The sequence below is a fragment of the Centruroides sculpturatus genome, unplaced genomic scaffold (assembly GCF_000671375.1).
Source record: "Centruroides sculpturatus isolate CEXI.00-Female unplaced genomic scaffold, Cexi_2.0 scaffold264, whole genome shotgun sequence".
Classification (NCBI taxonomy): domain Eukaryota; kingdom Metazoa; phylum Arthropoda; class Arachnida; order Scorpiones; family Buthidae; genus Centruroides; species Centruroides sculpturatus.
In genome coordinates, this window is record NW_019384577.1 from 255,590 (window position 1) to 271,731 (window position 16,142).

Genomic DNA, 16,142 nt, shown 5'->3' on the forward strand with positions numbered 1-16,142 from the left:
AAAAAAAAAAAAAAAAAAAAAAACAATAGATTGAGAATTCCCTGTGTTTGTTTTTCATTTTTTTTTCTTTGATAAATATTTATGTAACTAAAATAATCAAAAATTCAATGTAGATATTATAATTAACAAGTAATTTTTATTGAATGCTGTTTGTGTGATTTGCATATTATTTTATAATTTGAAAAAAGAAAATGTTGGTACTATACATTATTTATATTTAATTTTATATTCCATTAATACTTAAAAACTTTTTAAAGGAATTTTTGTATCTTTCTTTTACTTTATGTGTAATCTTTATTTTCAGGGTTAAGTGGTTCTGCAGCAGATCTTGAACATAGGCAAATGACATTTGGAGCAAATCTTATTCCCCCAAAACCACCTAAAACTTTTCTACAATTAGTGTGGGAAGCTCTTCAGGATATCACACTTATTATTCTAGAAGCTGCTGCAATTATCTCTTTGGGTTTAGCATTTTATAAACCACCAGAAAACTTAGAAGTAAATGGTAAGCAATATTTAGTAATTTTATTTCTTAAAGATTCATATATTAATCATTTTTTAGCCTATTTCATGGCTATTGTTTGTAATTAAATTATTATTAATGATTTTAAATTAATGAGTACTCATTCACTTTACTTGGATTAAATTTTTCATTTAAATAAATAAATTTGAAATCATAATTTAACAAAATCAAAAATATGACTTTGTAAAATTTTTTATTGAATTAGATAATTAAATCTATGTAAAATATAGAATGTTTTATTATATGTAGGATAAGTGAATTGTATAAATAAATAACTTTACAGGATAAGGACATTCTATAAACTATTTTTATATGGTTTGATTATAAAAATATCTACAAAATTGTATATAATTTTTTTATGTAGAAAATAATATTTAAAATGCTTTTTTTTAAATGAAATCTAGTACAGTAGAATTTTTTTTTTATAAATGTAGCTTGTTCAAGAAACAAAAATTATTTTTGTGAAATCAATACATAGTTTTAAACTTTTTAATAATAGTAATATATATTTTTTTATTTACGCTTCTCTGATCAAGAACTTGAAGGAGGTAAAACTTATTTTCTTTTACATGTAATTAATTTTAAAAATTAAGGAGATTGTTTTTATTTAAGTACTGTATATAAACAATGAATAGTTAATATTTCAAATGATTTTAAAAATAAATTTTTTTTGAACTGTAGAATTTTATTCAGAATTTTGAAATATTTAAATTAAGAAAACTTATTTTAATTTCAAGGTGATAACCCCTTTCAAGCACAGATCACCCATGAGTTATCTGTGTTTGAAAGGGGGTTTAGGTTATATGATGGAATGAGTTGGCTATATACTGATTTTAAATTCCAGTCATGAGTTAAAGGTTGATTCACATTACATGACTGGCTGATGGCAGGTAACTGACTCCCTGAAGTAACAATTATTTAACATATAAAATTATTACTAAAGCTGGAACTATTCAATAAGTGAATTCAAACTGACCTTGCATACATTTACAGCAAGGAAACTGTAAAACAAAAATGCAAATATTTTCTGCCCCATTTAGGTGCTAGCATCAGGCTTTTTAGAGGATTTTTTTATAAACCATAAATTTGGCTTAAGTAGTCTTCTAAAGAAGTCTTTTTCACCTGACATTTTCAGCCCTGTTTAGGGGACTAATACTAGCCCCTAAACAGCCAAAAATGTTAGCATTTTTGTTTTACAACAGTTTTTTCATGTGGCAGTATATTTTTAAAATTATTTATTTATACATTTGCAAGAAATGATGCCAAGTGTTTAACTACTCACTATTGTTTTCACAACCATGACATATTTTGATTGATTCAGATTTAATTTTTTAATAAATACTAGCAATTAAGATATGGATGAATCGTCAGGGTAATATGAAATATAAGAAGCCAAAAAGAATTAAAATTTTATACAATAATTAATTAATTATTAAAAATGTTTCAAGTACCACTAATATAATAATATTATCACATAATTAATTGTATAAGTTTAATATTTTTTAATTAAAACCTTTTTAATTCTAAGTTAGAAAAACAATGAATGATAAAAGAACATATGATTTTTATAGTATGATAATTTTTCCTGTTTATTTTATTATTATTATTATATTACAGGATAAAGATAATAAGTCATAAAATAAAAATTATAAATTGTATTTATTTAATCTTACACTTAATTTATATTGGGAGCATTCATAAACACTATTTGAATAACATGGGTGGAGAATGAGTACAGTTTTCTGTGTGTGTTCAGATTGTAAGTTATTTAATATTTTAAATTTTATACAAATGTTAGTTTAATTAATGTAAAACATATTTTTACATTACAGGGTTTAAAAAATAAAGCAAAACTGTAAAGTCATTTAATTCAAGAATTATTGTAATTATTAGTTAATCTTAATATAAGATAATCAAACATCCTTACTAGACCCGATACGTTTAAAGCTATACATAAACCAAAGCCAAATATTATTGGGCTAGAAACAGCTATAATACTAATAAGTTAATAGACAATTTGGCATTAGAGTTAGGCGTTTGGTGTCATCTCTTGATAAATTTAATAATTATAAATAAATTAATTAAATTAAAAAATAATTTAGAATTACTGGAAGAAAAGAATCAGCCCAAAGCGGGACTTGAACCCGCAACTCCTGCTTATTGTGCAGATGCGTTGCCAATTACGCTGCCTGGTCTGATCTGTAATAACTGTCGATGGTTTTTACATTCACATTTTTTTACATTTTACATTTAATGGAGCACTCCCTATGACCTGTAGCATTAAATGCTACTGGCTTCAGGTACTCCTCTTTTAATTAACCTGCTTCGCATATGCTTTGCAGGTAGTTAAGATTACATAGTCGCGATTGTAGCCGCAATACATTAATACCCGACAATTCTATTTTTTACATTAATTATATTTTTGTTGAGTAGAGTATTTGATGTCATTAATTTAACAATGAACTATGACAGAAATTTTTATGTTCTGTTTTTATAACAAGTTTTTATAAATTCATTGAAATAATAATATATGTTAACATTATTTATAAGGCTACTTTTCCTAATAGGCCAATTGTAACCTTCTTTATTACAAACTAATTTTAATTCGTTTCTTATTTTTTCATATTGCATACAGTCAAATAAGATGTGTGTGGGTGTTTCACTTACCCCACAAATCTCGCAGTTTTCATCATCTCGATGATTAAATCTATAATGATATTTCGCAAAATCTCCATGACCTGTCACGAATCTTGTGAATTTGTGTCCAATTTGTAGATGTTTGTTATTTAACCTCTGGTTAATATCTGGTATGTATTCAAAGAGTTCCCTTCCTTTTGTAGTTATTTCCCACCGTTGTTGCCACTGTAATATGTATCTATTTTTGATTTCAGTTTTTATATATTTTGTAGATATTTTTCTGTATGATTCCTTTGTTTTTAGATAACTAGCCTCTTTAGCCAGACTGTCCGCTCTTTCATTTCCTTGGTCTCCAAAATGGNTAATAATATTTAATTAAATAATTTAGAATTTACTGGAAGAAAAGAATCAGCCCAAAGCGGGACTTGAACCCGCAACTCCTGCTTATTGTGCAGATGCGTTGCCAATTACGCTGCCTGGTCTGATCTGTAATAACTGTCGATGGTTTTTACATTCACATTTTTTTACATTTTACATTTAATGGAGCACTCCCTATGACCTGTAGCATTAAATGCTACTGGCTTCAGGTACTCCTCTTTTAATTAACCTGCTTCGCATATGCTTTGCAGGTAGTTAAGATTACATAGTCGCGATTGTAGCCGCAATACATTAATACCCGACAATTCTATTTTTTACATTAATTATATTTTTGTTGAGTAGAGTATTTGATGTCATTAATTTAACAATGAACTATGACAGAAATTTTTATGTTCTGTTTTTATAACAAGTTTTTATAAATTCATTGAAATAATAATATATGTTAACATTATTTATAAGGCTACTTTTCCTAATAGGCCAATTGTAACCTTCTTTGTTACAAACTAATTTTAACTCGTTTCTTACTTTTTCATATTGCATACAGTCAAATAAGATGTGTGTGAGTGTTTCACTTACCCCACAAATCTCACAGTTTTCATCATCTCGATGATTAAATCTATAATGATATTTCGCAAAATCTCCATGACCTGTCACGAATCTTGTGAATTTGTGTCCAATTTGTAGATGTTTGTTATTTAACCTCTGGTTAATATCTGGTATGTATTCAAAAAGTTTCCTTCCTTTTGTAGTTATTTCCCACCGTTGTTGCCACTGTAATATGTATCTATTTTTGATTTCAGTTTTTATATATTTTGTAGATATTTTTCTGTATGATTCCTTTGTTTTTAAATAACTAGCCTCTTTATCCAGACTGTTCGCTCTTTCATTTCCTTGGTCTCCAAAATGGGCTTTGACCCAGCTGAACACTAGCATATTATCACTTTTCACAATATTTCGTCTTATATTATCAATTAGTTCACTTTTATTGTTACCATCATTAAGAGCTTTTAATACAGCCTGGCTGTCTGTGCAAATAGTAATTTTTATATTTTTCTTCCTTTGACTTATCCAGTTAATTGCATGATCTATTGCTACCAATTCTGCTTGATAATTTGTGCATCTTTTATCTAACTTGATTTTTTTGATACTGTTCCCTATTTCTATAGTAATAAATGTACGACGCTCCCACTCCTTCTGAGGATCTTGATCCGTCCGTATAGATTCTGTATTTATCCCAATAGTTGTATTTCTTTATATGTATTTTCTTCCATTCATATCTTAATAATTTTTGGTGTTGTTTCATATCTGCTTCTAGCTGTCTAACTGTCGATGGTTATATCGTTAGCTTATATATGCTGGAAGAGAAGATCGGACCGAAGGTCCAGGTAGCAGGAGTTGCGGGTTCGAGTCCCACTTCGGGCCAATTCTTTTCTTCCAGTAATTCTAAATTATTATTTAAATTATTTAATTAATTTATAATTATTAAATTTATCAAGAGATGGCACCTAATGCCTAACTCTAATGCCAAATTGTCTATTAAATTATTAGTATTATAGCCATTTCTAGCCTGATAATATTTTGCTTTGGTTGATGTATAGCTTTAATATAAGATAGTGGTTAGTTGCCTACCATTAGGAAAAAATTATCGTATATTATTAATAATGAGCCAAACTGTAGTCTGAATAAAACAGAAATTAATAATTATTATAGAATAGTAGATACAGATCCAAAATGATTTGTTAATGGAAATGAAACAAAAAAAAAAAAAGCAATTTTAACTGCTTGAAGTGGTAACTTTTAAACAGTATTGGTAATAATCTTGCTTTTAATGGCAGCCCATAGAGTAGTGTGTAAGGTAGGGCAGCTTATATGAAGGTTTTTTGTTCTTGCAGTTTTTGGCAGTGTGTACATACCATTATAGATTATCTGCCTGAAATTATATAAGTTAATTTTTTACAGAAAATATTTCAAAAAAAGTTTCATAAAATTTGTGAACTGCTATGAGTTTTGTTCAAACAAAAATTTTTAATGGAAATTTAATTATTTTGTGTAGATATTATAAATAAATTGAAAATTAAGTTGTAGAATATTTATTAATATACAGTGGAACTTCACTTAATGAGCATAATTCATTCCAGAATTACTTGTAATGCGAAAGACTCATTAAACGAAACAATTTTTCCCATATAAATTAATGTAAAATATGATAATGCATTCCATGCCAAAAAAATTACTCAAATATTTTATGTATAATGTTTATTCAAAGAAAATTATACAATATGCATTAAGGAGCATGAATCATTTTCATCTTTTCTTCTAGTGCAGAATGAACCGACCTGAAATGTGAATTCGATGTGCAAAAATATCGAAAAAATATGTTTCATAAACAGCCAAATGATATGTCAAATTCTTGGGCTATTGTAAAAGCTGTAAATAAAATATTAGAAATTAATTAATTTGACTAGAGGTAGGCAGTTATGCTTTCATCTCATATTAAATTTAATAATTATAAATTAATTAATTTATAATTATTAAATTTTAATTATAATTAATTAATTACAATTAAATTAATTATTAAATTATTATATAAATTAATTTAGACACTGCTAAAATTTAATTTGGAATTGGTCATTAAATTTAATACAAGATGGCAGCAGAACTGCCTACCTCTAGTCACATTAATAAGTTTCTAATATTTAATTATAGCCTTTACATAGCCCAAGAATTTGGCTTATCGTTTGGCTTGTTTATTATATAACGGGCCATGGTTGTTGATGTTTAAAAGTAATATGTGTGAACACAAATTTGGAAAAGTATGTGATCACAAGTGACATTGAGATACTAGCATAATGAGTGCTAAACACAGACTAATGGAGCATGCTCTCAATCCAGAACTTTCTGTTGAATTTTTTGTTCGATTCAAATGCAGTTAAATATTGAATATCTATGCACGGAAAGCTAGAACTACTGTAAATAAGTATTATAAAACCTTTGACAATTTTTCTAGCAATTTCTTTAATCGAACAAACTATAGAAATATAGCTGAAAATGTTAGTTCGTTCGATGAAAAAAATTGCTATAAAAATTGTCAAAGATTTTATAATACTTATTGAATATCATCTGTACAGTTGAATTTATGTACAATGAAATTTTATATCCATCAGTACATGGTCTCATGGCTGTAACAATTAACCAGTTAGATGAATGATCAAAAACTTAAAGCTTATAGTTTATAATTCAGTTAATATATTGATAGGTAATGTAATATAACAAATATATAATAATTAATATATAGTATGGTAATACTATATGGAATTAGACAATTACATATTGTATAAAATGTTTCATTCGTTAGCTATCTGACAATTTATTTTATTTTTTCCCCCTTATTTTCATATTTATATATTGGCAAGATTTTGAATTTTTCACAATAATTTTGCTTTAGTGGCTTCTATCTTGTCTTATTCTTTTCACTTTTTTTATGTATTAATTCATTTTGAGAGCCATTTTTTCCACCATGTATTATCATGGATAGGTAATAGATACTGGATAATCAATTTTCTATATCCAATTTTCCATCAATTTTACATTTTTTAATGTCGTCATTTGTAAATATTTCTTAATTTCAAATGTGTTGGTATTGGTATGTTGTGTATGTTTATTTGTTTATTTTATCCCAGTATTGGAGAGTTATTAATTAATCAAATTTATTAACTTATTTCAGTTGGTTCATCGGAAGGAGAAGGAGAAGCAGGATGGATAGAAGGTGCTGCCATTTTAGTGTCTGTTCTTATTGTCGTCCTAGTTACAGCCTTCAACGATTATACTAAGGAACGTCAATTTAGAGGTTTGCAAAGTCGAATAGAAGATGAACATAAATTTTCTGTTATTCGTGGTGGAGAAGTTAATCAAATACCTGTGAGTGAAATTGTGGTTGGTGATATTTGTCAAGTTAAATATGGTAAGCATTGTTTTTTGAATATAAATATATTTATTGTTGTAATATGAAATTTATTTCTTTTAATTTTTTTGCTTTGATAAATTTAAAATGTTAGTAAAATAAGTGTCATCTAAGTAATTTGTTAGAAAAATCATTTAAATTTATGTTTATGCAATTATAACACCCTTCCAAAGTATTCTCATTGTAAAGTACTATTTTATTTTTCCGACTTTCCAACGATTAATCGACACTACTGTGTGCCGGAAATAGCCGTTCCCTAACGGGTACTTTACGCGGATTCGCGTTAGTGTGCCAGGCCTGGACTTTAAGCGTGCACCGAATTAAATAATGACAAAGTTTGTCAATAACAAAATCAAATATTTAATTAAACTTCTAGTAATAAACTATATACAGTATTTAGTAAAAATCAAACAATAATTTATTCAATGAAATTCAACAAGAATAAAACCGACAAACTCAAATCAATCTATTTCTAACTTAATTCTATTCCCCTTTGGAATTCGACAAAATCAAAGAATTAACTTATAAACAATAATTCTTATAAATTAAAGATCCTAATCGTCACCTCAATATACTAGGAACCTATTTCCTCAAACTCTCAAGACTTTCTATAATCATCGATCCACAAATCGAATAAATTCAAAATCCTATCGGACACCTCTCTCGTTCACTGCTACGAAGCTCACCAAAGCTCGTTGCTATCAGGAATTCACCTCGTTCGTTTTCACCGAGTTAGAGGCTTTATAGTGTGAGGTGACGTCACAATTCTGAATGAGCTCACTCTCCTCATTTACATACTTATCTGTAACATTAAATTTTTCTTGTTTATCTGGCAGATTATTTACCGACAATACTTCGCTAACCTTTTACATTATTCTTTTTAACAATTATTGGGATGCTTTATTCTTTTAAGGTTTAGCGATTCCTAACTGGGTTGTGGGGTCTTCCCCCCCCTTTTTCTCGGTGCGGACTTACTTTTTTCCGCTTGGGAAGCGCGAGTTTTTCTACGGCGCTTTTCTTTCGTCGGTGAGTTGGTTTTTCTTCTATTTTTAAGTTACTAAGGTGAATGGTGAGGAAACCTTTGTCTTAACTAAACATAAGCCCCAAACAAAATATAATGAAAGCAAAATAAGAGTAAAATAAAAATAAAGCTCAGACTTGGTTCCTTACACCATGATTGAAGAGTATTTTAAACAGACACATGCCATGTACTGTTTGTTCTGCACTTGGGAAATACACATTGGCAGTGTGCTAGGTAAGACTTTCTGTTAGATGTGTGGATCACACATGATTTGAAGCTAAGACTATTTTATTGGTAAATGGCATTTGTTATTATTAGACTATGAGAGACTTGATGATAAATTTTTTTAATATAAAACCAATGTACTTTAGATACTGTGATTTATTTATAACCACCTATTAAACAAAGAACATTGTTGCTTTTTCAATCTACAGTTAAACCTGTCTGTAACAGAATTCCACGGGATTGAGTAATTCTATAGTAGACAGGATTTTGCTATATATATATATATATATATGTATATATAGCAGAATCCTGTCTACTACAGCAGTACCTATTATATGTAAAATGAAATGTCTTGCATTTTTTACAGATAAGGGAGATTAAATTACTTCCCGAAAGTCATGCAAAACACTGCTTTATTCTGCTTAACACAATTTTGTGTTTCTCTTAACACAAATATTACATTTAGGATTTGGAATAGTAATCAAGTAGTTTGCATTGAATTTCTCTTGCAAACATACTCTTTAACTATCATTTTTGCTTTACTGGCAAGATGAGCATATCAGAGTTGTTTTGACTAAGAGCAAACTCCTGAAGCTCTGTGCTATGATTCAGAGCATGATGCTTAGTCTATTATGTAATGAGCCATGTTGTCATCAGACTCTCTCTTCATCTTTATCTTGATACTGATGATTATACACAAAATGCATTATGTTCTCTAAATCATTTTTGGTAGCAACTTCACTGTCAATACTTATGCAGTCTTTAGCACAGATATTTCCAAAGTTAGCATGAATTAGAATTTTCTGTAGAGTTCTGATGCTGACCCTAACTTCACCACTAAGTTTAGTTGCTTTTTCCTCCTCATTAAATAGAAAGTGTTTTTTGAAAGCAAGATTTTATTGTTCCTTGTGACACTTTCCAGAGTGTCTGCTATTCATAGTGCTACATTCAGTACAGATATAGATTCGGTGATCTCAACTGCAGATGAAATGCATTCTGTCTTTGTGATTGCCCACCAAACCAATTGGCTATAGTTTAGCTTGATGAATTTCATCACATTTAAGGGCTGTGTGACACTTGCTGTTTCAACAGGAAACCATGCAAGATGCACATTCAACAATTAAATGTGAGAGTAGCATGTTGCATTGTCCAAGAACAAAAGAACATAGCAATTTTGACTCTTCATTCTATTGTTAAATTTTTTGAGCTATTCTTTTATCAAATCAGCCATCTATCAAATTATCCATGCCTTTCTATTTGATTTCTATATTATAGGAAGTTCCCTGATATTCATGTTTTTGAAACATCTGCAGGGCTTGAAGTGACTCACTTCTTTAGCTTTTTTTCATAGCTCCTTTCTTTTTTAGCTTTTTCTGAGGCAAACTTGCTTTGTTAGCTTTTTTTCACTTTCCATGTGGAATTTATTTATTTTTGTAAATGCGTTCAGGAGCAAATTGGCGACCAGCACACCCCATGCTGCAATCCTCCAACATTCAAGCTGCAAGAAACATATAAATAAATGCCATGAAGCCTTTGGTCCTAAGCAGTTAGGACTGATGACTGCCCCTCGGATGTCTCAATGTCAAAGTATTAGTGCTGAAAGTGTTGCTAGTGTGAGCAACATTGTATACTCAGGTGCCAGTTCAGAACACCAATCATTGCAACAACCAGTGCTTCAACTTTGTAGTGCAAAAGTTGGTGCTTACATTGCAGAGCTTATATGGACTATGAAAATGACAGCCAGCAATTATTCATTTGCATTATGACATATAAAGGAGACAATCAATGCCAAGTGTGCAGACAATCTTCCAAAAGAATTCTCATTGTCACATCAAAAAATGAGATACTTAATCACTGAAGCTTTGGCCCCATATTTCTTTGATCAATGTAGATGATGCACAATGGTCATATTATAGCATTTCTTATGATGAGACATGCAATGTAGAAGACAGAAAATAACTGAAAATACTGATTAGATACTGGTCAGAGAAACAACAGGAAGTTGTCTGCAGGCATCTCCAGACCTCATTTATCGGACATGCAGGTGCTGAAACAATTAAATCAAAAATAATACTTACAATTGAAGATGCATATCTACCTTTTGATAAATTACTGATTATTGATGCAATGGACCAAACATAAATAAAAAAATATTGTGTCTCATAATGAGGAAATTCTGACAACTCACAAAAAAGGCCTCACCAAGATACTGTGTTTCCCCGAAAATAAGACAGTGTCTTATATTAATTTTTGCTCTGAAAAATGCGCTAGGCCTTATTTTCAGGGAATGTCTTATTTTTTCCAGGAAGAAGAATTCAGATTTATTATTGAACAAAAAAATTCCCAAGTCAAACTTAGACGAGAGTGACGTATATCCGGTGTGTCGAACTGTCGCCTTTTTATAGCGTCAACATCGGACTCGATGACCAATTAGTGCTTACTGAACCGTAGCACTATGCAAATGTCATGTGGCGTGATTCCCGGCCGACCAATTAGCCATCACCAGCCGTAACGTTATGCAAATCTGTGATTCCCAAGCCATAGTCTTATGCAAATCATGCCGTGTGGCGTAATTGTCTGCTGACCAATCAGTGGCTGTACTTTCAAAAAGCCAACGGCCACTTTCAACCATCTGTCGATGACCGTTACGACTAAAAAAAACTTCGATAGGTCTTACTTTCAGGGGGAGGTCTTATATTTCGCAATTCAGCAAAATCTGTGCTAGGTCTTATTTTCTGCGGATGTCTTATTTTTGGGGAAACACGGTAGGGACTTGCAGCATTCATACAGTCCACAATGCCTTTTTGAAAGGCCTGAAAGAGTTCTGACGTTTGGTTTTGCAGCAAAATGACTGATCGAACAATGGGAAGTACAGTAGAGCATTGATTATCCGACTCAATTGGGGACTGGGGTTGGTCAGATAACTGAAAAAACGGATAACCGAAAAGCATGAAAAAATCCATTATTAGTGTAGTATATTAGTATATCCCATGTAATTATTATATTATTGATAGTATATCGCTATTAACCTACTTCGCGTTGAATTTTCATCGATGTTAAGCATAACAAAATTTTTTTAAAAATAATAATCGTGGCTATGGTATTGTTAAAAATTATTTCTAAATTATTTTATTCACAAAACAACCACTCATAATTAGAAAATTAAGCCTCATTTAAATACTGGCATCCCTTTCATGGTTGAGCCAGCGTTGCCAGCTAAAATACCGAAAATTTAACAAAAATAACATTAAACTAGCCAAGAAATAGCCAAATATTTTAGCGCCACATCACTAGCGGACATTTGAATTTTCCGACTAGAACGCGGTCGGTTAACCGATGTGACGGTTGATCGGGGGGGTCGGATAATCGATGCTCTACTGTACTCATATTATTCTTCCTACAGCACATTTCTCAAGAATTCCAGCTTAATGAATAGTATCATATAAGATAATCTCAAAGTCATTGAAGTATTCTACCATCAAAGCTGAACTCTATTTGGGAATATCTAGTGCTGAACCAATGGCGTGCTGTGACATTTGGTGTTAGGGAAGCTGTGTTTCTGTAAGAAGCCGACTTCCAGGGGCAATCAGTTAATTGTGTGTCAGTGATGGTCTAGGGTCCATTCGTATCATTTGTTTGATAAGCCAGTAAAAACTGCAGACTTCTCTAAATGTATTTTTAATATCACAATTACATTCCAAATCACTAGCCACGATATAAGAGCTACAATTAAAAATAAAATAATAAAAACTTACTTGGTGAAATAAAATGTGTGGTGGATGTACAGTACATACCTGATACAAAATATTCTTCAATTGTATGAATATACTTTTAAAGAAAATTATAATTAAATATAGCNGGCTACAATTAAAAATAAAATAATAAAAACTTACTTGGTGAAATAAAATGTGTGGTGGATGTACAGTACATACCTGATACAAAATATTCTTCAATTGTATGAATATACTTTTAAAGAAAATTATAATTAAATATAGCTTTATAAAGGAACGTACATAAAAATAACATAAAATATTCTTTACTTTTTAAAACTTAACCACTTAGTCAAATAGCTCCCTATGAGTGGCTAATGGATGGAATCAGAGACTGTTGCAGTATGTGCATACACGTGGACTGCCAAATCCCCAGGGTGCCGATACCGGTCAATGTCAAATACCTCTTTTGTCGCATCACTAGTATATCTCAAAGGACGCAACAGGGTGGTTGTAGATTTTAAACGTTTCTCACCATAGCTGTAAAAATCTACATATGATAAACTTAATAGCCATTTGTTTTCTGACTAATTCGTTTTAGGACCAGGTGTCCATGGAAATTTCCAAAATTTACAACGTTTTGGTCACTGTCATTGAACTGGAAAAATTTATGTCTATTACATCTAATATTACGAAGAAATCAGCCCCCCTGTACTCGGCTAGAGATTGGTTCGTTTAAGCTTTTGTTTAAGTAAAATTTTGGCTCTTTCAGCAGGGTTTTATTTATGTCCGTAATTCCCTAATTTCTTAATTATTTAACTATTTCTTAAGTAGAAATAAGTCAAATGGTTACTTTGTACTTGAATATTTGTAGTCTTGATAAAGAAGTGGAAAGACAAATTTTTATGACAATGGATACATAAATCATAAATTTAAGGAAAATAAATTCTAGAGCTTTTTCTGTACCTTGTGCATCTCTCTCATTCATTTAATTTAGTTGTAAATGATGCTGCCAAAGTAACAGTTAATTTTTTAACATTATACAAGAATTGTACATGTTTTTTTTCTACATCCCCTTATAAATGGGACATACTAAATTGTAATATCACTAGTTTAACATTGAAATTTGTAAGTAATACAAGATAGGAGAGCTGAATAAAAATATCAAATATTTTAATGGATTCTTTTAAACTTCTGTCAACTATACAGAACTATCATAAAAACATGCCCATAAGTTTTTATTCGTTGGATTAAGTTATAAATTTACTTACGATTCACATAATTGGGTGAGGGCAGCCAAATATCTAGCAGGTAGGAGGCTAACAGCCCAGAACTGGTCTGGGATAGAATCATTGGAAGTGTTGTGTGTAGCTTCCACTAACTAAATCGCATGAGGTTGGTGTTCTGTAAAGAACATGCACGAATGCCTATAATCTGGCTGTTTGGAAGCTGACGTGGTTTCGACAATACATCGTTTCCATTCTGCCACTGATTTGAATATACAATAGCAATCTTATCATTTTTTTTCACGTGTAGTATAGAAATTTGTAATAAGATACATAATGCAGTTATAATAAAATATTAATTTTAATTAATCCAAAATATGTTAAAATATAAAAATAATTGCGCAATATGTATTAATTTTTTTAGAAAATACAAGGGAAGTGGCATTTCTACTGCTTCCAATGATGGCATGCTCTGTGCTGAACTATTCACAAAGTTTACTGGGCATTTTCAGTGCAANAGTTAATGGTTAAAGTTGTTTGTTTGTTTGGCTTGTCCAATACCATTTTACCGGACCCCCATCGGGATTCCCTTTGCACATCTCTACTCGTCTGATTTGTATATCTACATCTGTTCCATCAGTGTATCAACATGTACCATATCTATCAGTATGTATATTATTATCATCGGCCGCCAAAACGACGCCTTGCTCTGTATATCTCTTCGTATTCTAAACAAATACGGTATAAGTCGTCTGTATGATCGCAAATTTACCTTCCTTTCTAAACTTTATACTCTATAACAATCCCCGCTTCTCCCCCATCTCCCCTTCTCCATATCTTCCTTCACACTCCCCTATCTCCCGTTATTTCACATTCGGTCTCTTTTTCCTTACCTTCTCCTTCCATCTCTATAGAGCAAAGTCTGCCGCTAAATGACAGACAGCTCTTCTATTCTTTAAATAAAGTAAAGTAAAGCCTATGACCTCCTCGGCAGTTCACACAAGATGGAAGAGCAGAATAAAAATATATATTTTAATGGATTTTTTAAACTCCTGTCAACTGTACAGAACTATCATAAAAACATACCAATATATTCCTATCAGTTGGGATAAGTTATGTAAATCTACTCATTATGTAAATCTACTCATGATTCACACAATGGTGTGAGAGCAGACAAATATCTAGCAGGAAGGCGCTAACAGCCCAGAACCAGTTCTGGATAGAATCATTGGAAGTGTTATATGATATTTTGGTGTGTAGCTTCCACCAGCTAAACTGCATGAGGTTGGTATTCTGTGAAGCGCATGCACAAATGCCTATAATCTGGCTGCTTTACATGATTAAAATATTTTTGCCATGGAAGCTGTCCTGTATTTAACAATACAGCGCTTCCATTGGAAATATCACTATACGAATTTATATTCGAATATACAATAGCAATCTTATCGTTTTTTCACATATGGTATAGAAATTTGTAATAAGATACATAATGCAGTTATAATAAAATATTAATTTTAATTAATCCAAAATATGTTAAAATATAAAAATAATTGCGCAATATGTATTAATTTTTTTAGAAAATACAAGGGAAGTGGCATTTCTACTGCTTCCAATGATGGCATGCTCTGTGCTGAACTATTCACAAAGTTTACTGGGCATTTTCAGTGCAATGATCCTTTAATACATAAATTTTACAGTGAATTGTTTACTCTGGTGTGAAGAAAATTCAGTGTGATGAAGAGGAGAAAACGAGAAGTACAGAAACTGCAGCATGACTTAAACAAAAGAAAATCATCTTTAATTACAAATTTTTTTTAACAAGAAATCAAAAAATGTATTTTGAAATAAATGGCATTTGAAATTTGACATGTTATATGGAGACACATTGTGGTAGTCATGTTACTTTTCCATTTCCTTTACTGTATAATGGTAGGAACTCAGTATGGGGCACATGAAAACTTAATGCAGGCCTGTTCTGGCTTAATGCAGTTTTACTGGTCACTTTTCTGGAATATAAACTCAGCCTAACTATTTTCATATTTAATTTTTTCAGTCTAATTAATCTAATATCATATGCAATGTTATTGATACAAATTGTGTGTGTTTTTTATTTTAATAATGCCTCTTTTAGTTCACTTTTTTTTTGTGTGTATATGAACTCTCTTTTTTCACTTTTTTTCACTCCCATGACTACTTTAAGCCCTGCATCTGGATCTGGCTGATTTTTTTTCCTATGATGATAGGTTTCTTTGTCTCCCTTGTCATGAATGCATAAACAAACTGTCAGGAATTTAGAATGCTTTCCATTTGAGCAGTTTTCTTCCTTCAAACACAAAGGTTTGTAATAATAAGCCGAATGATTGCTGTATTGAATTAGGCTACTTTACCACTATTAATAATTAATTTGAATTAATTAACAGTATTGGTAAAGTAGTCAGATTCAATACGGCAACGTTTGGCT

The 16,142-nt window shown here is 30.7% G+C and overlaps 1 protein-coding gene across 1 annotated transcript in view; it reads left to right on the plus strand.

Annotated features, from left to right (window-relative positions):
• Positions 1–16,142, plus strand: part of LOC111624374 (plasma membrane calcium-transporting ATPase 1-like) — a 202,995-nt gene that overhangs the window by 129,246 nt on the left and 57,607 nt on the right. The window contains exons 5-7 of the mRNA XM_023367197.1: positions 305–505; positions 1,060–1,071; positions 7,263–7,499. Coding sequence (XP_023222965.1) covers positions 305–505; positions 1,060–1,071; positions 7,263–7,499 — 450 coding nt within the window. The remainder of the gene's footprint in view (positions 1–304; positions 506–1,059; positions 1,072–7,262; positions 7,500–16,142) is intronic.